The sequence below is a fragment of the Rhipicephalus microplus genome, chromosome 5 (genome assembly GCF_043290135.1).
Source record: "Rhipicephalus microplus isolate Deutch F79 chromosome 5, USDA_Rmic, whole genome shotgun sequence".
Classification (NCBI taxonomy): Eukaryota; Metazoa; Arthropoda; class Arachnida; order Ixodida; family Ixodidae; genus Rhipicephalus; species Rhipicephalus microplus.
The window spans coordinates 207,902,344-207,926,330 of record NC_134704.1 but is presented as its reverse complement, the minus strand read 5'-3'; the positions used below and the strand labels follow the sequence as shown (position 1 = coordinate 207,926,330).

At 45.2% G+C, this 23,987-nt stretch overlaps 1 protein-coding gene across 6 annotated transcripts in view; it reads right to left on the bottom strand.

Annotated features, from left to right (window-relative positions):
* The window catches only part of Takl2 (Tak1-like 2), a 387,007-nt gene that overhangs the window by 201,214 nt on the left and 161,806 nt on the right, over positions 1-23,987 (bottom strand). For all 6 annotated transcript variants that reach the window (XR_012895575.1, XM_075896427.1, XM_075896428.1 and 3 more), the window contains one exon: positions 22,564-22,621. Coding sequence is in view for 5 of the 6 variants with exons in the window: in XM_075896427.1 (XP_075752542.1) it covers positions 22,564-22,621 (58 nt within the window). In the remaining variant the exon portion in view is untranslated. The remainder of the gene's footprint in view (positions 1-22,563; positions 22,622-23,987) is intronic.

Here is a 23,987-nt window from a genome sequence, read left to right as displayed (position 1 = left end):
CCGACAAATACCCTCCACCGCTGCCTTACGACGTGTCATTAAAGCCTGTTTGTGAAACTGCCAACAAAACGTCCGCTGCCATTACAGTTTCCGTCGACTGTTATCCGGTGACTGCGCTTGTCGACACGGGAGCTGATTACTCGGTGATAAGTGCTTCATTGGCCACCCGTCTACACAAGGTGCTGACAACGAGGGACAGCCCTCAACTAATCACCGCTGGAGGACACGTCGTATCCCCTATAGGAAGGTGCACCGCCAGGCTTGAGATTTGTGCGTCGGCTTTTGTAGCATCATTCCTTGTACTGCCCAATTGTTCTCGGCTGGTCATTTTGGGCATGGATTTTCTGCAAGAGTATAGAGCGATAATTAATCTGCGTGATTTGTTCGTCAGTTTTGCTAACTGTGTTTCTCCAGATTCCGACATCGAGAACGAATATCGTGGCGTGGCCTTACGCATAGTCGATGATTGCGTCACGTTGCCACCTTGCAGTAGTATCTTCGTGCTTGTTGAGTGTCCACGGGAAAAGTCGATTACGGGCATCGCCGAAAGTAACCTGACGTTATTGCTTGATCGGGAAGTGGCCATTGCTCGAAGTCTCGTTCAACTGCGAAATGGCCAGACTACGGTTTTAGTTACAAACTTCGGTGGCGAACACAGGCATTTTGCGAAAACGCACAACTATAGCTTACTTGGAGGCATTGGATGATTTGGACGCCTTCTGTTTGATTACGACGACCTCGACTGGGAACAGCTGCGATACTGACGTGACTAGTCACCTCAACGTCAATCGCCAGTTGGAAGAACCTAAGAGGGCAAGGCTTCTCCGTCTCCTCTCAGCCTTTAGTGACTGTTTTCCAACTACTTCGAAAGTCCGGCAGACTCCTCTAACGAAGCACAGAATTATCACTGAGCCCAACGTGCAACCCGTGCGCCAACATGTTTACCGCGTGTCGCAGAAGGAGCAAGATGCTATCCGTCATCAAGTGAAACAAATGCTCGACGACGACGTAATTGAACCATCGACTAGTCCTTGGGCGTCACCAGTTGTTCTGGTTAAAAAGAATGATGGTTCATTACGATTCTGCGTCGACTACCGCAAACTGAACAAGATAACGAAAAAACATGTATATCCTCTTCCTCATATTGATGACTCCTTGGATCGCCTGCGACACGCCCGTTACTTCTCTTCCATCGATCTCCGTAGCGGATATTGGCAGATTGAAGTAGATGAACGGGACCGAGAAAAAACAGTGTTTATTACACCGGACGGTCCCTATGAATTTAAAGTTCTCCCTTTTGGCCTGTGCTCCGCTCCAGCCACGTTCCAACGAATGATGGACACAGTTTTATGTGGCTTGAAGTGGTACGCTTGTTTAGTGTATTTAGACGACGTAGTCGTTTTTTCTACGACTTTTGAACAGCTCATTGAGCGGCTTGAGGCGGTTCTTTTGGCTATTCGCACTGCCGGCCTCTCTCTGAAACCGGAAAAGTGTTATTTTGGATATGAGGAACTGAAATTCCTTGGCCACATTGTCAGCGGCAGTGGTGTTCGCCCCGATCCTGACAAGGCTATGGCAGTTGCTTTGTTCCCGATATCAAAAACAAAGCACGATCTACGCCGCTTTCTGGGACTTTATGCTTATCACCGCCGCTTCGTGCTGAACTTTTCGAAAATCGCCTACCCTCTACAACAACTTGTCAAGGATGACGTTGCCTTCGTATGGGGCCCCAAACAATCCGGTGCTTTCCACGACCTTCAAGAACGCCTACAAACACCACCGATCTTAGGTCACTTCGACACCGAAGCAGACACAGAAGTCCGCACTGACGCGAGCAACCTTGGCCTCGGAGCTATTCTCGTGCAATATCAAGATGGCGTGGAACGCGTCATCGTCTACGCTAGCCGCACGTTGTCATCTGCGGAGAAGAACTACTCGACGACTGAAAAAGAATGTCTGGCGGTTGTATGGGCCATAACCAAATTCAGGCCCTGCTTGTACGGACGCCCCTTCCGAATCGTCAGTGACCACCACTCTCTCTGCTGGCTAGTGAATCTGAAAGTTCCTTCGGGCCGTCTCGCAAGATGGAGCCTTCGGTTACAAGAATTCGATATAACGATGGTTTACAAGTCTGGTCAGAAACACACCGACGCTGACTGTCTTTCCCGCGCACCCGTCGAGGTCACTGAAGAAGACAATGATGAAGACTTAAGCTGCCTTGCTATTCTCGCATCGTTAAACGTGGCTGAGCAGCAACGCGAAGACTTAGAATTACACCCACTGATCGAATACCTTGAGGGACGTTGCCCACAACCCCCACGTCAGTTCGTGCGTGATTTGTCATCTTTCTGTCTACGCCAAGGCATCCTCTACAAGCGCAACTTTCATTCAACGAAAACTGTTCACCTCCTCGTCGTTCCTGCTGCTCTCCGCGATGATCAAAGACAAATACTACTGGTGAAAACTTACGAAAACCGTCCGGCAGTACGTCAAGACATGCACAGCCTGTTAGCGCCGCATAACTCCAACGACGAAACCAGCCGGTCTGCTTCAGCCTTTGTGACCCCCCCGCGCACCTTTTGGAAACGTCGGGATGGATTTACTCGGCCCATTTCCAAAGTCTACGGCTGGTAACCGCTGGATTGTGGTTGCCATCGACTACTTGACCAGATACTGCGAAACACAAGCCGCCCAGCGAGCAACTGCTTCCGAGGTGGCTGACTTTTTCATCAAGAACATCGTTCTCCGCCACGGTGCTCCCGCTGTCGTCATCACAGATCGTGCTACTGCTTTTACGGCACAGTTGTTCCGACAGATCCTGTTGCTGAGCGGCACGACGCACTGACTGCGTACCACCCACAGACTAACGGATTAACCGAACGCCTTAACAAACGATTGCAGATATGCTTTCGATGTATGTCGCCAAGGATCAGAAGAATTGGGATGAAATCCTCTCGCATATAACATTTGCCTACAATACGGCTTTGCAAGAAACCACCGGCTTTGCTCTTTTTCGTCTGGTTTACAGCCGCGACGTCACCACAATGCTTGACACCATGCTGCAACCAACTCTGCCGGACCCGATTACCCCGGACGCAGATGTATTTGTTCAGCGTGCCGAAAACGCCCAGCAGCTGGCGCGCTTTTGCAGGAAACCACCGGCTTTGCTCCTTTTTGACTGGTTTACGGCCGCGACGTCACCACAATGCTTGACACCATGCTGCAACCAACTCTGCCAGACACGATTACCCCGGACGCAGATGTATTTGTTCAGCGTGCCGAAAACGCCCGGTAGCTGGCGCGGTTTTGCAGGAAACCACCGGCTTTGCTCCTTTTCGTCTGGTTTACGGCCGCGACGTCACCACAATGCTTGACACCATGCTGCAACCAACTCTGCCGAATACGATTACTCCGGACGCAGATGTATTTCTGCAGCGTGTCGAAAACGCCCGGCAGCTGGCGCGCTTTCACATTTTATCGCGGCAAAATGAAGATGCTCGCCGATACAACACCCACCACAGAGCAGTAATATACGAACCCGTTGACCTAGTCTGGGTTTGAACTCCTATACGTCAACGCTCAGAAAAATTGTTATGTCGGTACTTCGAACCATACCGAGTTCTTCATCGCCTCGGCGAAGTGAACTACGAAGTTGTCCCAGCAGACACGTCACACCGTTCTCGCAGACCACGCTTCTCAGATGTGGTTCACGTCTCCAGGATGAAGCCGTACTATTCGCGTTGACTGCAAGTCAAGAACTTTGTGATGTGGCAATAGCCTTCAAAACAATTGTGCATTACTTTCTCGCTTCTTTATTTTCCATCTCGTCCTTTTTTCTTTTCAAAGGACACAGACATTTCTGACTACCTTTCATTGTTTTTCGGAGCCGTGGCATTCATGCGATGCTTTTTCTTCTTTTTTTTGGGGGGGGAGAGGGTATGCCACAGTGTGTTGGTGGCAGAAGACGAGAGCGAAGAAGTGAATGGCAGCTGTGGCTGAGTAAACAGTCCTCCACTTCGAGTTCCTGCCTATCGTTTCCTCTCGCGACAATATAAAGAACAAAGAGAAAAGGACTGAGGTACATTCAATGTAGGTGTACCCCTTGGTACACCTACATTGAATGGTTTTTTTCGAAGATGAGTGACCATTAACCATGAGCAACTGCGAACGATGTTGCAGATAAGATGAAATAAGTGACAAAGCTTTTCCTCAAATGCTATAGTGCTCAATTTTTTTTAATTAGTATGCTGTGGTTAATGAGATCAAATGCTTTTGTGAAATCCAAAAAGATACCAAGAACCAAGTTTGACTTTCAAACATTTCAAGAATTATTTCTTTTTGTGTGAGCAATGCGAGCTCAGCGGACTTATCTTTTCGGGAACCGTACTGCAAATCTGTTAAAATGCTGTAACGGTTAGTGAATGGAATTAATCGGGCTAAAGTTATTTTTTCAAAACCTTTTGAAAACACAGGGAGAATGAAGATTTGGCAGTATTTTCCAAGATCACTTTTGTCACCTTTCTTGTAGATAGCTGTACTTTTAGCACACTGCATCTTACGCGGAAATATTGCACATGAAATACGATTAATTATATGGGTTATGCATGGCACGATTAGGTCAATAACAAATTTTTCCGGTTCAATCTGAAGCTCCGTATTATCTGTAGCTGTGCTGTTTTTAAGGCTAGTGTAGGTTCCAATAATTTCCGATTCAGATGTAGGCCACAGAAACATTGTGTGCTCACAACGCAGCTGCATGGGAGAGAAGCTGCCATTTGAGCGGTCCATAAAAACTTTGCTCGTTCCGATATGTAATTGCATCAACAAGTCACAGCAGAATAAAAACACGAACAAGTGATGTAATATTATGGGGCCCCTGTTCAGCGCTTGCCTGCTCTGCAATACTACAGCACAAGACGTGAGAACGTTGCATAGGTGACTCGCACTGCAAAAAACCTACAAGCAAGATCATCACAGCGAAAATGTCAAAATTTCATTACTTGTAACATTGCCTCGTAACATTTTCATTCTTCCATAAGAACATAACTGCGTTATTACTATTGTGATGGAAAACTTTGCCCTACTTGTTGGTTTCCCTAGCGTGTAGCCAAAAGTGACTACAGTCAAAAGTGGGGGGCTTCCCTCAACTTTTCTCAGTGGCGAGTGCTAACACGCCTATGGCACAGGTACTACTTATCACTGGCGAAAAGCCTTATCACAGTAAACATCCCTGGTTATCTGCTCAGGCACGCGTGAGGCGTACCATCACATAAAGCCTATTGCACGCTTTTAGTAGGCGACTACCCGAACGCGCTGAGCCGCCGATCGCTGCTGCTTCTTTTTGCGGGACTGTGTACAATTGCGCACCGCTTTACAAAAACGCAAGCAGCTTGATGTCTCGGAGCTTAGTGTTGCGGATCGCTGGCATCGAGAAACCTTGCTGTATTATACCAACGCGCGCACTGCAGAGCGAGCGTAGCGCTGTTGTTACCATGCTGTATGCTTTCATTTAGCGACAGCCCGAATGCGTCTCTGCCCGCTGCCAGGACTGCTAGGGCATAGCAGAAAGCACATTGCTTGCGGAAAGCTTTTCGTCGCCATATTAACCCAGCAGGCTACTTGCGGAATCTGTGTGTGGCCTGAAGCAGAGAGGGTGTACTCTACAGCAAGCGGATCGATAGTCACGGTGTGCGCAGAGTAAGCGAAGCACTGCACGCAACTAGACATGCAGTAAAATGTTTGGCTCTCTGCGACTCTACCGTGTTTTAAAAAAGAAAACTGTATCAGTTTTCGCTTGGAAGCAGACCCCGGAACAACTGCATCACGGGCAGCCGATTGTGTCCGTTTTGTCGCTGTACCACGCTGTGCATCCTAGATCCCACAGCAGTTTCGAAATGCTGATCGACGTCGCCACCGGTGCTATCAGGCGGTTGTGTGAGAGTCGGAAACTTTTCTGTAGTTTGGCTAAAGGAAAAAAATGGCTTTGCGGCAGCTTTTCGGGCGTGGCACCGAGTTTGTTCGTGTGTTAGCGGTGATGGCACATGCCAAGAGATGCAAATTAGTCATCATCATCATCATCATCAGCCTGACTACGTCCACTGCAGGACAAAGGCCTCTCCCATGTTCCGCCAGTGAACCCGGTCCTGTGCTTGCTGCTGTCAATTTATACCCGCAAACTTCTTAATCTCATATGCCCACCTAACCTTCTGTCTCCCCCTTACCCGCTTGCCTTCTCTGGGAATCGAGTTAGTTACCCTTAATGACTAGCGGTTATCCTGTCTACGCGCTACATGCCTGGCCCATGTCCATTTCCTCTTTTTGATTTCAACTATGATATCATGCTTAACACCCGTCTGTTCCCTAATACACTTGGCTCCTTTCTTGTCCCTTCAGGTTACACCTATTATTTTTCTTTCCATTGCTCGCTACCTCGTCCTCAATATAAGCTGAATTCTCTTAGTAAGTCTCCAGGTTACTGCTCCGTAGCCAAGTACCGGCAAAATACAGCTGTTATATACCTTCCTCTTGATAGATTGTGGCAATCTACCTGTCATAATTTGAGAGTGCTTGCCAAATGTGCTCCACCCCATTCTTATTCTTCTAGTTACTTCATTCTGATGGTTCGGCTCCGCAGTTATTACCTGCCCTAAGTAGACATAGTCTTTTACAACTAGAAGTGCACTATTACCTATCTCGAAGTGCTTCTCTTTTCCGAGAATGTTGTACATTACTTTCGTTTTCTGAAGAATAATTTTAAGACCCACATTTCTGCTCTCCTTGTCTAACTCCATAATCATGAGTTGCAATTCGTCCTCTGAGTTACTCAGCAATGCAATGTCATCGGCGAAGCGCAGGTTACTAAGGTACTCTCCATCAACTCTTATCCCTAACTGTTCTCAATCTAGGCTTCTGAAAACCTCCTGTAAGCACGCGGTAAATAGCATTGGGGATTTTGTGTCCCCCTGCCTTACACCTTTGTTGGTTGGTATTCTGTTGCTTTCTTTATAAACCACTATGGTGGCAGTTGATCCCCTGTAGATTTCTTCCAGAATGTTTATATATACTTCATGACGCCCTGATTCTGCAGTGTCTGCATAACGGCTGATATTTCTACTGAATCAAACGCCTTCTCGTAATCTATGAAGGCTATGTATAGTGGTTGGTTATATTCTGAGCATTTCACTATTACCTGATTGATAGTATGAATGTGGTCGATTGTTGAGTAGCCTGTTCGAAATCTTGCTTGTTCCTTTGGTTGATTGAATTCTACTGTTTTCTCTACTCTGTTAGCAATTACCTTTGTAAATAGCTTGTGTACTACAGAGAGCAAGCTGATCGGCCTGTGATTCTTCAAGTCCTTGTCATCTCCTTTCTTATGTATTAAGATGATGTTAGCGTTCTTCCAAGACTCTGGTACTCTTCCCGTCAGGAGACACCTCGTAAACAGGGTGGCTAGTTTTTCTAACACAATCTGTCCTCCATCTTTCAGCAGATCTGATGTTACCTGATCCTCACCAGCAGCTTTGCCTTTTTGCATGCTCTCCAAAGCTTTTCTGACTTCTATCATTACTGGTGGGGTGTCATCTGGGTTACTGCTAATTCTTATAGTATTAAGGTCATGGTTGCCCGGCTACTGTAGAGATCTCAGTAAATCTCCTCCGCTATTTTAACTATCCTAACCATATTGGTAGTTATTTTGCCTTCTTTGTCCCTTAGTGCATACATAGGATTTTTCCCTATCCCAAGTTTCCTCTTCACTGCTTTGACGCTTCGTCTGTTTTTCAGAGCATGTTCAATTCTCTTCATGTTATACCTTCTTACATTGCATACCTTACGCCTATTAATCAAATCCGACAGCTCTGCCAGTTCTATTTTGTCTGTTGCACTTGAGACTTTCATGCTTTGATGCTTCTTAATGACATTCTTCGTCTGCTGGGAAAGCTTTCCAGTGTCTTGTCTAACTACCCTGTTTCCAACTTCCACTGCACACTCTGTAAATATGCTTGTCAGATTATCATTTATTGTATCTACGCTAAGGTTGATTTCCTCACTAAGAGCTGAGTACCTGTTCTGAAGCGACACTCTGAATTTCTGTACTTTCCCTCTCAGTGCTAGCTCATTGATTGGCTTCTTGCGTATCATTTTCTGTCGTTCCTTCTTCAAGTATAGGCGAATTCGAGACAGTATCGTTCTATGGTCACTGCATCGTACCTTGCCAACCACATCCACATCCTGCACGATGCCTGGGGGTGCACTCATTATAAAGTCTATTTCGTTCTTATTTTCGCCATTAGGGCCCCTCCATGTCCACTTACGGTTTCCTTGTTTTCGGTGGAAAGTACTCAAAATCCGTAAATTATTGCGTTCTGCGAATTCTACTAGTAGCTCTCCTCTGGCATTTCTAGTACCAATGCCATAATCTCCTACTGCCTGGTCTCCAGCCTGCTTCTTCCCTACTTTTGCATTAAAGTCTCCCATCACTACAGTGTACTGTGTTTTTAGCTTACTCATTGCCAATTCCACGTCTTCATAGAAGCTTTCAACTGAACCGTCATCATGGCTGGATGCCATCAACTGAAGCGTCATCATGGACAGGCGCGTAAGCCTGTACCAGCTTCATCTTGTATCTTTTATTCAGTTTAATTACGATACCTACCACCCTTTCATTAATGCTATAGTATTCTTCTATGTTGCCAGCTATGTTTCTGTGAATTAGGAACCCCCCTCCCAGTTGTCTTCTGTCTGCCAAGCCCTCATAGCAAAGAATGTGCCCATTCTGTAGTACCATATAGGCTTCATCTGTCCTCCTAACCTTACTGAGCCCTATCATATCCCATTTAATACCCTCTAGCTCCTCGAATAGTACAGCTAGACTTCTCTCACTAGATAAGGTTCTAGCGTTAAACGCTGCCAAGTTCAGGTTCCAATGGCGGCCTGTCCGGATCCAGAGATTCTTAGCACCCTCTGCTGCATTGCAAATCTGACCGCCGCCGTGGTCAGTCAGTTCGAAGCTGCTGGGGACTGAGGGCCGTGAGTTATTTGACGTATGCATGTGGGAGATAGTGGACAGATACTGCACCAAGGTAGCCAATCCTTCTCTGGTGAGGGAGTGCGTTCCTGGCGGTGGTTACCAGTGTGGCCACACCCCAGGCCTCTTAATGCAGTTCCATCACCACGCGGATCTTTTTTTATTCGGTTGGGAACTGCGCGGCACCGGGATTCGAACCACGGACCTTTTCCATGCGAGGCGGATGCTCTAACGACTATGCCATCACGTGTTCTTGTGCATTTACTTTAATTTCTCGGTAAGTAAGGCACCGTTGTTGACAATATCATTTTAGATGTTGCCTTACATTGAGCTTTCACTTTGACCTCAATTGTTATTTGACTTTAGTGTCCCTTTAAGCAGCATAATAATATTTCTATTCAGCCTGAGTTTCATTAAACAGAAACTGAAAGGACCAGAAAAATGTTCTATTCAGCAGCAGTTTCACGTTTCATTTACAATAAAATGAAGAGGTGTGTGAAACTCAAGTATGAAACCAGTCATATTACAAACAGCTGTTACATTTAGACAGAAATGCATTTTAAAAAACCTTGTTTACTGAGAACGTACCCCGTGCAGGTTACTGAAATTCAAATGGCTTGCATTCATAATGTGCATACAAGCCATTTTTTCTCATGCGAATTTGTAGCTGGTGGTTGATACGTAGTACGTTTAGTGCGTAGTTGCGCCGTCCTCCTCGGCAGGTACGTATTAACGGGGTTTCACTGTAACAGTTCTGGTTTATTCTGTGTTTTCAGTCCGTTATTGGCATTATCATCTCACGTTATGTCCTGCATTGCTTTTTTTAAATCAAAATATGCGGCGCTACAGGCAATGTAGCATGTAACAGCTCGCAATGTGTTCAGGCACGCAAGCTCGCGCTGTTTTGTTTCACTGTAAATGTTTCATGAAGCATGGGAAATTCCCATTTGAAGAGCCCATTCGAAGCCATGGCTGCAACTCGCATTGGATGAACACTCGTTTCAAGCAAGATGCATGTACAAGTAAGCATAAACCCATTGCTTCTAGTTTTTTGGGTTCTTTGCTTATCCCGAGGAAGCAATGGACTGAAATTGGATTTTCAACTGAGCCTTTTTCTTGATCGCCATGGCTCACGCTGGAGCGAGCTGTTGAGGCAACTCAGCTGCATTAATTGATTGATAACGCTTCTCCCCCGACGAACCAGGCCACTGCAATAAAGACAGTGAAAATGCGTTTTTAACGCCTTGCATCAAGACTAATTTCATTTAAAAAAGGCTCAGGTTGACATCTAAATCTTTTTCGTCCTCAACTTTGAAGCGCAGCCTTTTACTGCAGTATGTTCCAACTAGCCCCCACACAAGCTTTTCTAAATCTAAATCTGGTTGGGGACCTCAATTCGTCAAAGCAGTTTCAGCAGCATCGAAGAGGGCGAAAGCATTGCGGGCGTCTATGAATTCATGGGTGTAGAAGACCGTCGTACCAATGTTTATGTGCCTATATTTGTGACTGAAGATTGTCAGCACTACCTTTGTTTTGCCATCGCAAAGCTCAGCTAAGCCTCTTGCGGCACAAATCTGACGGGTTAAGAGCAGAAACTGATCGCCCTCAAATGTAAGACGCGAACCTCAATGACACCTTCAAGGTTTGTGTTTTTTTGGCGCCAACTGAAATCATGATGCTAGAAAAGGCCTCATGTGCAGTTTACAAAAACGATAGGGTAGAACTGCACCATCTGCTATTCGTGACGTTTTGTCACTCCCGAAAACAAATTGCTTTAAGCTGCAACGTTGTGAAGGAATACTGTTACCTCTTGATAACTGAAGAGTTTTTAAACTTGGATCAATTCAGCCACAAGAATACAAAGCTAGGATTTATTTGATTTATCATGAGCATTAAGTTCGTGAAGCACTGGTGTCGGTAACTTTGTAAGGAAGTATTTGCAGTCTTGTTAGCAAAGACACGTGTTTATTGGGTGAAGGGTTGGGCGGTCAGCTGAAATTAGGAAGCACTCAGGAGATACTCACATATGGAAGCTTATCATAACATTATTACTACAACACATAAGCTTCGACCAAGATGACTTTGTAACATCCTCCAGCTGATTTCTAAATGGTTCTCAAAACAGAAATGTTGCACTAAGACATATATAAATGTAGAGCACGCACGAATTTCCTGTTGGCACATGCCTAGTTCGTGCTTTCTTTTTTTTTTCCCATCTTTCCTTAGAACGGCATACAATCGAGCATATTGAGAGAGAGAGAAGCAACTTTATTGACTTACTCTTAACGGTGGTTGAAAGGGTAGAGGCCAGAAGCTTGCCACGATCGTTTCGACCCAGATAATCGCTTCTGCCTGAATACCGTAGTCAGTTGACGACAGGAGCAACTCCCCCGCCTCGAGGGAGGAAGCTGGCAGGGTTGTTTTGGGAGCTGCCTGAAGGCTACCGAAGATCACATTGATTGGGAATGCGACAGGAATCCACCACCAAAGCTGTTGAAGCGAAGCGGACTTGTCTACAGATTACCATACATTTGGTAACCAAGCATTTTATTGGTATATTTCATTTAAAAGAATGGGACAATATATTTCATTTAAAAGAATGGGACAATATTTTTCCTGCAAATCCAGTTTGCTCTGCGGCACGGCACCTGTATGTTGAATATTTCCACTCATTCGTGATGAAGGTTATAAAACGAAAACTCTCTGCTTGCATAGCAGGTGTTGGCAGCCCCTACACTAGCCATGTGAAAGCGCTGCGTAGTCGGTTGATCCTCCTCGAGGCCTTCTTCTCTCTGTCCACTGTGCAACGCGATGGTCTACAAATAGTGCGAATATTTTTTGCACTAGTGTAGCCTATGAAGAAGGTTGTTTCTACTGTAGCGCGAATATTCTTGACTTCGGCAACATACGTTATTGACAGTCTATGCTGTAGTCTGAAATGAAAATTTCAGAAATTTTTTCCGCGTAACAGGTGCACCTCGAATTTAGAGCCGGCCTTCTTGGAAAAAAAGTGCGCCTAATATGTGAGTAAGTATGGTAGTTGCATTCGAATTAGAGGAACTTATAACTGTAATGAAAAATACCATTAGAGTTACTTCTGTTTTTACAAATGAAAATCAACAATAGCAACACTCGCTAAAGGTCAATGCTAAAGGCAAATTGGAACTTTCTTTCTTACCATCTGTGAACTTTCTGCAATAGGGCTGCCCTCGCAGGGAAAGATGTCGTAGGGGACGATGTCGCTAAAGCTGTATTCACACGACGGACGTCAAGGCGACAAAATGAGTCATGTGACGCGCGACACGTATGCTTCAGGTCTCTCCACAGCCAGCATTCACACCACAGTATAGAATTCATGCTACAAGCAAGGATTTCGATATTACTATCCGAGGAATGGAATGGAATAAAAAAAACTAAAACTAAACTAAAATGTAATTTAGGCCTCTGTCATTTCACAAATCGAATCATGCAGACTAAAACAGGAACGTGGGAACGGCTGACGTATGATGATATAGTACGCAATCCACGAGTTCGAATCCTCATTTCATTCGTCATGTGAATACAGTTGAAGAGGAATATCTTCCATGCAGAAGACCATTAGGAATTTTTTAGTAAACAGCATATCATGAATTAATCCCGTAACAAATGAGCAACTTTTTTAGTGCCTTTTTGTAGAGGATGGGGGCACATATACCCTTTTGTTACTTTAGCTTATAGCTTTCTTTTTGGTGTGCCAGTGGAGCAATCTTTCGACTGAGGCTACGAGCTAATCTTGTTCAACAGGTGGATCAAGAACAGCATTGTGAAATGGCCGAAAGTCAAAAGGTCGTGCACTAGCAAAGCAACTTTTAAAACTTCTTTGTAACAGATTCTCATAGGTCTCCTTTTTGACCTTACACAATTATTGATTAAATCACAAACGTTTCGCCCCCTATGCCCAAATGGCATCCTCACTATACACTGGCTACAAGAAAAGTGCGGATGTCAATCAGTCTGTGAGTCACACATGTCCTTGCAAACATTTCCAGACACCCTCTTGTCATGAGTAAAGGAGAGGCACGAGGCACGTGCCAAATGCGGAAGCGCAGCGACGGTGCGCAAGAAGAAAAAGAGTCACCCGAGAGCATGCACACCAGCCACATAGACACAAGAGATTGGTCGGAGAAAGGCTCGTGGCATGCGACCTGGGTCGAGAGGAAAAATCCCAGAGGATGAGCTGGTACTTTGTGTTGGGACGCCAAGCTGCGAAGACGGAAGGTTAGCGTTGCTACCGCGACGGAAGCAGTAAGACCGCCCTGTTCTGAGGATGTCAGTGAAGAGGTTCAGGGAGCAACCGTCGATATCGTAAAAATCGAGTGAGGCTGCCCGGACTTGCTGCCAACTGTTACAGCAGATCCTGGATGAACTAGAGCTCCTCCGCTTCGAGACAGAACATATATGGCCCGCACCACAGTCAAGACGACGTTGATGAGTTAGGCGAAGCCTAACTGAGCCGGAGGATACACCGAAGACTGCAACCAACCGGGAATGAGATCGAGTGGCTCGTATAGCGATGTTTTCCAGGACGACTTCAACAACAATAACACTTCGTCGTAGCTCCAAGGGTGGCATCGGAACAGCAAGAATGTTCCACTATTGCGAGGGCGCATGAGAGTGGCCACCGAGACGCCATCTAGTCTGGAGACTGATTAGGGCTAAGAAACCAACTTGTCATGGATCAAAATTATGACTTCCTCGTACAGCCGATTATTGTGTACGTACTCGTTTTTTTTAGTCAATTCTGAGTGTCAGACTATAGACTGCTGTTTTGTTGTGATAAAGTGTGTTTGTTTTTGCCACGCCCATCTCCCATTTCCGTCAACTCTATCCTTTGCAAGCGTTGCCCAGAGGCAGCGCTGTTGCATTGTTTAGGTCGAAGCTATGCGCTATCCAACTATGTTCGACAAGCTCCATCAAAGAATATGTTGCATAGTTGACTTCAGCACCTTGTGCTCTCCTGCTCCTTTCCTGGCCATGTTACTGATGTAACTAAATCGCTTTGCAAACCCCGCATTGTACTTGCAGATGATCCCACACTGGTGTGTGGTCTTTGGGTTTCGCGAACACGTGTTCAATGAGTTCATACTATGCTCAGTGGACACAAATCGCTCTGAAGAGGGTTTATTACTCTTTAAAGAACATAAGAAATGGCCCTCTATGGTGAACTCTACCAACTATGCTGAAGCCTACTAACTATGCTGAAAAATAATCCTAGACAGTTTTGAAATTTCGTGCGTGGCAGCGAGAATCGCGCTATAACCTTGCTGACGACTGATGGGCATCCCGTGCCCGACGTAGAATGCGCATCTATACTAAACGACACATTCGTAAAAGCTTTCTCACACCAGGTGACCATCAACAACCAAATCACTTTGCCGTCACCCCATTACCTTCCCATGGACGCTATTTTAGTTACCTCCGAAGGTATTCGTGCGGTCATTAAAAAACTTAAAAACTCGTCATCATGTGGAGTTGACGGAATCAATACTAAATTACTGAAAAACATTATTGAATACTGCTCTATTATCCTGTCATGTATTTTTTTTCCCAGTCCTTGCAGCACTCTAGCCTTCCGAAGGACTGGCTGTTTGGCAAGATAGTACCAGTTCACAAATCAGGGGTAACACACAATCCATTAAATTTCCGTCCGATATCACTCGCATCTGTCTCGTGCAAAATACTTGAGCATATCATTTTCACACATTTTGTTAACTTTCTCGAGTCTAACCAGTTTTTCGCACCCTCCCAGCATGGCTTCTGTAAAAACTTCTCCCGTGAAACGGAGCTCTTAGTATTTACTAACGACCTGCATGTCCTACTTGACTCTGGATTTACCATTGACTGCATGTTTTTAGATTATTCGAAATTGTTTGACAAGGTTAGTCATGAGCTACTACTTCTTAAGCTGAAACAATTAAATATAGATCCCAACGTGCTTAACTGGATTCGAGAATTTCTTTCTAACCGAACACAATTTGTTTTTGCTAACAATGTTTGCTCCCCTGTCCAACTGGTGCTTTCTAGTGTCACCCAAGGCTCTGTGTTGGGACCCTTGCTGTTCTTAATTTTCATGAATAACCTGCCAACTAACGTCTCATCAAAGGTATGCCTATTTGCCGATGACTGCATAATTTATTGAAAAATGAGTAACGAAAACGGCGTTAGCTCACTTCAGACGGATCTAAATAACATATTTACCTGGTGTCAACTATTGAACATGAACCTGAACATTTCAAAACGCAAAGCAATGTGTGCCGCACTTCAGTTGTTTGTCCACAGTATCATCTTAACGATACCTACCTTGAGGCTCTTTCATCTTACAAATATCTAGGTGTTTATATTTGAAATAACCTGACATGGAACCATCATCTGAAGTACATCATTGCCAAAGCTAACCGTCACCTTGGGTATTTTCACATAAACTTCTACATGGCATCTTCAACCCTTAAGAAGCTTCTTTACAGTATCTACATTCGTCCATCCCTTGAATACGCATCATCCATCTGGGATTCTGGTGGCCCTACACTAATGCATGAACTAACTGGAAGCAGTCCAGAATCGTTCAGTTCGCTTTATCTTGTCCAATTATACCCACACGGCCAGTGTTACTAATGAAATCTCAGCTCAACCTTCCTGAACTCGCCATTCGGCGTAAAATAGCCCGACTCACTCTCTCTTTCATAATGATGATGATGATGTTTGATGTTTTGTGGCACAAGGGCCATTTCACGGCCAAAGAGCGCCAGTTCATCTTATTAAGATATGGACAATGATTGTGATAAGCGACTGTATAAGGGCCATAAAATTCCTCGAGGTAAGGCAGGTAAAAACATACAAGTAATGAAATCATGACCATGCCGTGAAAGGTGTGTGTGGTGTGAACAGATGACAAAAGTTGGTGATAATAAAAAACTATGATGGACATGTATGGCATTAGCACAAGTGCCTCACTCGTTCACACCCTTGCGTCCAAGGACCGTGAGGCAAGTGCTTTGTTGTCTAGCCACCGCAGCGAAAACCTCTCTGGACAGGTCGTGCTACGGAATGCCCGGGTATATGATATGAAAACTACGAATTTCTTTTAAAAACGCTAACAATGATTTATGACTAAAAAGTGGTTTCCTACCGACGAACATTGCAGGGTGTAAAGGTATATGTTGTCGGTAGGGTAATGGAAAGTGTTGTTTTCTTGGAGTTCCTAACTGTTTGCACTGAATTAAAATGTGAAGAACTGTTTGTGCTTCACCAGATCTGTCACACAATGGTGGATCGCCACCGGACAAAAGATATCAAATTTTCCTTCTTTCCTCGTACCATTGAAGAGTGGAACGATTTGCCTGCAAGCAGTTTACACTCTCCCGATCTTATTTAAGCTGAATTTTGAAGTTGTTTTTCTAACTATTCCAACTATTTTCCCTCCCCACTCTTTCCTTTTGTTGCTTTTGTATAAATATGTCACGCTTTCCACTTTTTACTCTCTTTATTGTTGATGTTGTTTTGAAATGTGTATGACAACTGTATTATCTTGCCCCTCCTGCTTTGGCCTCTGGCCAGCAGTATTTGTAAATAAATAAATAAATAAAAAATATGTGTGTGTCGTGTATGTGTGTCCTATCCTGAGCCTCATTAGTATTACCTCTGTATGACGTGATCTCGATACTAGCGACTAATAACTAAGGTGTGGCTTAATAATGTGTAGTTTGTTTTGTGTGTGTCTATCCCACTTGCCCTGCCAGTAGTCCCTTAGCATTCGTTTGAGAGACGGCTTCAGATCAAAGGCCGGGATTGATATGGGTGTAGTGGCAGTGCTTTCGTGGAAGGATGCAGCAAGCTGATCCGCCATCACGTTGCCTTGGATCTCACGGTGCCCTGGCACCCAGCACACTACCACATGTTGTTTGAGTGTGTAGAGTGTGCATAAAATGGAGTAAAGTGAGACGAGGACAGGTTTTTTTTGTTTTTTAAGGTTTTGCAGAGCCGTTACAACACTGAGGGAGTTCGTATAAATTACTGATTTTTGTATTTGTAATTGTTTGATGTGTTTAGCCGCCACAAGTATCATGTAAGCTTCCGCTGTGAAGATACTTGTGCCTGGATGTAGAGGGCCAGCATCCGAAAAGGATGGGCCGACAGCAGCGTAGGACACAGAGGAGTTAGACTTGGAGGCATCTGTAAAGAACTCAGGACGTGTGTATTGGTGTTGAAGTTCCAGGAAGTATGTTCGGATATGGGCAATAGGGGCATGTTTTGTAACTTCTAGGAAAGACACATCGCAGTCTATAGTCTGCCACTGCAACGGTGGCGGGTATGCTACAGGAGCCATTAAACTGTGTTCAAGTGACACTCCAGTTTCCTCTGCTAGACCCTTCAGGCGAATTGAGAAGGGCCGCCTCATCAAAGGCCTGTTTTGAAACAGAATGGAGCTCGACAAATCGTTAATAGTAGAGTATGCGGGGTGCTTCTTGTCTGCTTTCACCTTAACGAAATATACAAAGGACATGTTCTCTGCATATGAAGCGACCACTCATTTGACTCAACGTAAAGGCTTTATACGGGGCTGGTGCGAAAAGCACCCGTAGAAAGCCGGATGCCCAAATGGTGCACGGGGTCCACCATCTTCAAAGCGCTTTGAGTCGCAGACTGATAAACAACGGCCCCATAATCTAAGCGGGTGCGAATGAGGCTTCTATACAGATTCATGAGACATTGCCTGTCACTACCCCACGTAGTACGTGACAACACATTTAAAACATTCATGGCTTTTAAACATTTTATTTTTAAATACTTGATGTGCAGTACGAAGGTCAACTTGTTGTCCAAGATTAAGCCTAGAAATTTATGTTCTGCATCAACAGACAGGCGTTGGCCGTTCAGTTCAATGTCGGGTTTTGAGTGCATGCCTCTCTTTCGGGAGAACAAGACACACGTGCTTTTTTGTGGGTTCAGTCGGAATCCGTTTCCCTCTGCCCATTGGAGACCTTGTTTAAACCTAACTGAACCTGCCGCTCACACATTGCCAGGTTGCATGACTTAAAGCCAAGCTGGACGTCATCGACATATGTGCAATAAAACATGTTGCGGGAGATGGACAGGTGAAAGGAATTCATTTTGATAATAAAAAGTGTACAACTAAGTACACCACCTTGCGGTACTCCCGTTTCTTGGACAAATGTTTGGGAGAGAATACTGCCCGCACGAACACGGAATGTCCGATTGGACAAGTAACTCTCGATTATGGAAAGCATTCTACCGCGCACACCCAAGTGAGACAGGTCTCTTAATATGCCAAGACGCCATGATGTGTCGTATGCCTTCTCGATATCGAGAAACACAGAGAGGAAGTATTGTTTGTGGACGAAAGCGTCTCGAATCTCTCCCTCGATGCCCACCAGATGGTCAGTGGTGGATCTACCCTTTCGAAATCCGCACTGGAATCGGTCGAGCAGATTGTGTGTTTCGTGAAAATGTAAAAGTCGGCATTTATCATCTTCTCAACAAGTTTACAAAGGCAGCTTGTAAGTGGAATGGGCCTATAACTCGAAACTGAGGAAGGGTCCTTGCCTTGTTTCAAAATAGGGATAACAATGGCCTCTTTCCAGGAAGCAGGGATGGTACCAGAAAACCAGATATCATTGTATAGGGAAAGTAATGTTTTTCGCGTTCTGAGCGGCAGGTTTTTCAACATTTCATACGTGACACGGTCGTAGCCTGGGGCAGAATTACTGCAGGAGTTTAGTGATGTTTGTAGCTCAGCTAAGTTGAAAGGTTGGTTATATGTCTCGTAATTTGTGCACTTCTATTCCAGTTTCTGCTTTTCTATCTTTTCTTTGTATCTTTGGAAAGCTTCAGTATAGTGTGACGAGCTAGACACTTGCTCGTAGTGTGCACCGAGGAAGTTCGCCTGATCTTCCGGGCTGTCACCCTGCGTGTTTACGAGTGGGAGTGAGTGTGCTTGTCTTCCTGCTACCCTACCAACCATGTTCCAGACTTTAGCCTCTTGTGTATATGAATTTATCCCTGATAAAAACTTGTGCCAGCTTTCTCTTCTGGCCTGCCGACGCGTTCTCCTGCCTTGAGACATTATTTTCTTAAAGCTGTCAAGATTTTTGGCTGTCGGTGAATTCCAAAGCAACTTCCATGCCCTGTTCTGCTCCTTTCGCGCATTCCGACCGACACTCAGTGTTCACACACAGCCACTGCCTCAAGGGATGTTTGTAGCGGTAGATGTGTACATGCTACGGCCTGGTCAACTATAATGGCCACATCACCAGATGACGCTACAGCGTCATTGCGGTCCTTTCTGAATATTACATAATGACGTAGAAAAATGGTGTTTTTGGAATTTAAGTGTGTCTCTTGTACACACAGCACTTTTGGGGAATGTTTGTGTAAGAGTTCCTGAATATCGTCGAGGTTTCTAAGCAGCCCTCTGGCGTTCCATTGTATTATTTGTGTATTCATTTTGATTGTAAATGAGTGCTGTGTGTACTAAAGAAGTATTGCGTCAAGTAAAGAAGCCTTGTCAGGCCCCATAATGATGGTTTTTTATTTTCTGGCGTGCTCCAAAGAGCCGCGCCTGTCTTTCGGTGCCGAAGACACCGTTGGACTTGCTGTTGTGTCCATCACCTCGGACGAGGTGCTGGATGCCCGCTCGCGGTTCACGCGTGAAGGCACGGAGGTCTTAGGGCTATCTGTGGAGACAGAAGGCCCTGGGGCCTTATGTCCGGAGGCCTGCAAGCCTTTTGGTGGAGGAAGAGCCTGTGCTACTTCCGCTGAGGGGGTGAATGGCGCTGCCGCTCGTCCACTTTGTGTGGTACGTGCGGGCGCCGTGGATTTTGGTGGCACTGCCCCCTTTCGTGCCACCTCCGCGAACGAAGGTCCCTGCATTAGCAGACGCTTGCGCGCCTCCCTAAACGAGATGTTTTCATTTACTTTCAGTGTGAGTACTTCTTTTTGATGTTTCCATGTAGGGCATGTGCGAGAGTAAGCGAGGTGTCCACTATCGCAGTTCGTGCAGTGTGTAGTGGTTTCTTCACAATTGTCTGTGGCATGTTCGTGCGAACTACACTTTGCACAGGTTTGACGGCCGTGGCCGCTCTGAGAACCCTGACCGAATCGTTGGCACTTAAAACAACGTCAGGGGTTGGGGATGTAGGGTCGGACCTTTAACTTCATGTAGCCTGTTTCAATATATTCTGGAAGTGTGCTTGTGCAAAATGTAAGAATGAGGTGCTTTGTAGAGGTTTCTTTGTTATCGCACCTAACCTTAATTCTCTGTACATGCGTTACATGCTGTTCGTTCCAGCCCTCAAGTAGCTCACTCTCTGTCAGGTTAATTAGGTCTTGATCAGACACTACGCCTCGGGAACTGTTCAGGGAGCGGTGTGGTGTGATAGATACGGGCGTTGTTCCAAAAGAGGTGAGTTTTGTCAGGTTTTCATACTGGGTCTTGGTTTGGACTTCAAGAAGAAGGTCCCCGCTAGCCATACGTGTAGCCTGATATCCTGGACCTATGTATTGGTGAGGGGTTTAGAAACAGCAAATGGAGAAATGGTTCTTGCGTTCTTTTCTTGTGTTTCACAGTGGATCACATGGAAGTGCGGGAAAAATTTTTTCGGCTTTATAAATACATTCCGTGTTGCTTCGGTGCGCCCCCTCTTAGGAGGAGGGCGATCAGACAGTTTCGGAAATGAAAAAGAGGCCATAAAGTATATATAAATTCGGCAGCCACGCCAGCCGCCCACCATCGAGCCTAACATGGGGACGCGGCAGCACAAGGCATGCCAGCGCCAGCTGTACAAAGCCACTATAACCCAATAATATGTGACCAAGAGAGGCCACATACACAAGGTTAACCCTTGCTGCCTGGAAGATGGAAGTAACCAGAAGTGAGGAGATGACAGGAAAGATTGGAAGAGGAAAAAGACGAAGATCAGGAGGGAGAGAGAGACAGGAAAAGGCGACTGCCGATTTCCCCTGGGTGGGTCAGCTCAGGGGTGCCGTCTACGTGAAGCCGGGGCCAAAGGGGTGTGTTGCCTTTGTCGGGGGGCCTTAAAGGTCCAATCACCTGGCGTCGGCTCAACCCCCAGGATCCCTTTTTCCCCAGACACGGCAAAGCCACGCACAGCTAAGCGTGGGAGGGAGTCAAGACCCCCCCCCCCCCCCCCCCCCCCCCCGTTAGCTCAGGTCCGTGTTGTCGCTACACACCAAACGCCTTCTTACACAGACGCCCCTACAGGGACTCTCTTTCATAAGCTTTATTATCATAACGATAGCCTTCGCGAACATTTTGTTAAACCCCTCTCATTCATATCACCCAGAATCGATCATTCACAAAAGTTCATGTTCCTCATTGCAGAACCATAACCCATTTGCACGCTTTCATTCCAAGCACTACATCTCAATGGAGTCTACTCCCGCGATCAGCTACCTCAATCACCGACACATCATGTTTTAATGTTTTTTTTACAAAACTTGTTTGGCACTGCTTGATATCTGCTTCGTGATATATTAAAATATATATATTTGTCATGTCTTTTTTTTTTGAATTGTTTGTTGTTCTTTGCTTGGTTCTTGAACATGTGCTACCTGTATTATCGCTACTGCTGCGTTGTTTTTGTTGACGTAGTTTACATATAACGTATTTCTGTATTATTCTGCCAATTATTGAAATTCCGTTCTTGTATATATTTATCGACTGTTGTTTACCATTTTTTGGCATGTAACATGCCCCTTCCCTCTGTAATGTGAAAACCCTGAGGGTAAAAAAAAATTAACAAAAAATTAAAAATGAACAATGACTTCACTCGTTACAAACTTCCCGAACCTTTTCGTAAGTATATATTAAATTAATTCGATCATTTGGTATGTAATACATTACTTCACACGCTAATGAAAAAGTAATTATGTTACTTTGTTACGGTAACTACGACAGGTTACTTTACGAAACTCGTAACTGTAGCTCTAACACAGTTACTTTTTTTACTTGGGTAACTGTAACTGTGAAATTGTTACTTTTTACTGGTAGCATACTCATGTCTGGCACGACTGATCACACCGAGACGTTCGATGAAGAGCGGCTGCGTGCAGTGTCGAGGTCTGCAGGTGGAGTCGTGCGACCGTCTGATGGGACAACTAGCTGTGGGGCTTTGTTATTGCTAGGCAACACAAGGTGCTCCAAAGGGTTTTCTGTACACACACCAATGTTTATATGGCCGGCTTAAAGAGCTTCACTGTTAAATAATAAGACCCTTTGTGACAACCTAGTTCAGAACTGAATGCAGGAACAGCGCTGAACAGAATGCAGGAAACTGTGTTTCTGAACCTAGTTCAGAAACACAGTTTTTAGCTCCACAACAGCAAGCTGCACTGTCACAGGAGTCAGGTAAGCTGTGTTATTAGCGGCATTTCTCATACATAAAGCACCACCAAACCATGTTGCACTTAGCTTTACAATTTACATACTTAGCAAGATGGTAAATGGGACCACTGCTTACCTAACCATCAGTTCCTCCAGAACAGTAGGACAGCCACGTATTAGGGGAGGCCTCTTTCCTGCGGGACAAAGAGACACTTTACTATCACCACTGTTTGAGGCTCTGAGCACAGGCAACCATAATAAACTATCATTAAAAAGTAAACCATCACTCGTCGTTGCAAATTCAGAATCATGTTAGCAGCAGTTCATCTTTGATGGAAATTTCATGAGCCCAGATATTTCCCCGAGAGCAGTCAAAAGTTCCTTTTGTAGCAGGCTTAGAGCAGCTAGAAAGGACCTTTTGAGCAAGTTTAGAGCAGTCAGAAGAAAGCAGGTGTAGCCCCATTCCACAGCACCTGTCAAACAGTGTTTGTCCGACGATGCATTTTTCGGAAAGAAGCTGAATTGTTGTGATATTGTTGTGATAGCTGTTATATGAATGCTCTGGACGAGATTTCACCATAGCCGCCATGTCCTGCATAATGTCCACATGTACGCTTGCGCATTGTATGTTCTAGCCACGGGTAAAAAAGTGTGCGAGCGGAGGAGGCGATCGAACCCGACTCAAGCAGAAATCAAATGAGCAAGCCCATTTCCGTCGCTTGAAGGGCACATGTGAAAACCCGGCGTGACCCCACTCGGGAGTCTTGCCATAGAGGCTTAAGCACAGAAGAAATCTCCGCTCCCCAATCTTGAACAAGCGTGAAAATACACGAGGGTAGAGTGATGTTGCTGAACCAGCAACTATAAAACTTGCTTCCAAGGGTGTAGTCATGATTGGTGGCATGCGCGCTAGCTTGGCAGCCATCAGTGGGTGGCTTGCATACACTTCTACAAGCTGCACTCTCATCGCGAAAAGACTGCAAAAAGTTGCTCTCCCTGGTGTGGCAGTAGTTTTTTATGCCAGCGTTTTGTGGAGTTATGCGACATTGTATTCGATAGCCAACTGCCAGCCTCACTTCATATGTCATTACAATTTGTTGCAATTGCAATCATTACTTCGCCCTTGTATTAAAACCGTTACTTTTTTAGCTATGTACAGCCGCCCATTTTTTTTTACCTGACATGAGAGCGTCAACCACTGAGTCAATAACCGCCGTATAACAGAGCAGAACAGTGAAATGAACAATATTTTCGTGTATGCGCTGAATGAGCAAACCTGTGCACCTGTCTTTTGCTAGGTTGTTCCAGAAAACGGACACTACCCCCACTTTTTTTGAACACCGTTATCTCCATCCTGTCTTCTTTTCCTGGACGATGTAGTCAAGTTGGAAAAAAATCACTTTCACCCCGAGGGTGAAGCAATGAATGCGACAGCACTAAATTAAAATGTTATCCGAAGTATAGCTAACTCATTTTCCCCCCTGCAAGTGCTGATCAGAACGAAGAGCATCGTAACAGGACAAGAAAGTCCTCACAACAGACCGCTTGTGCTCGGTCGGG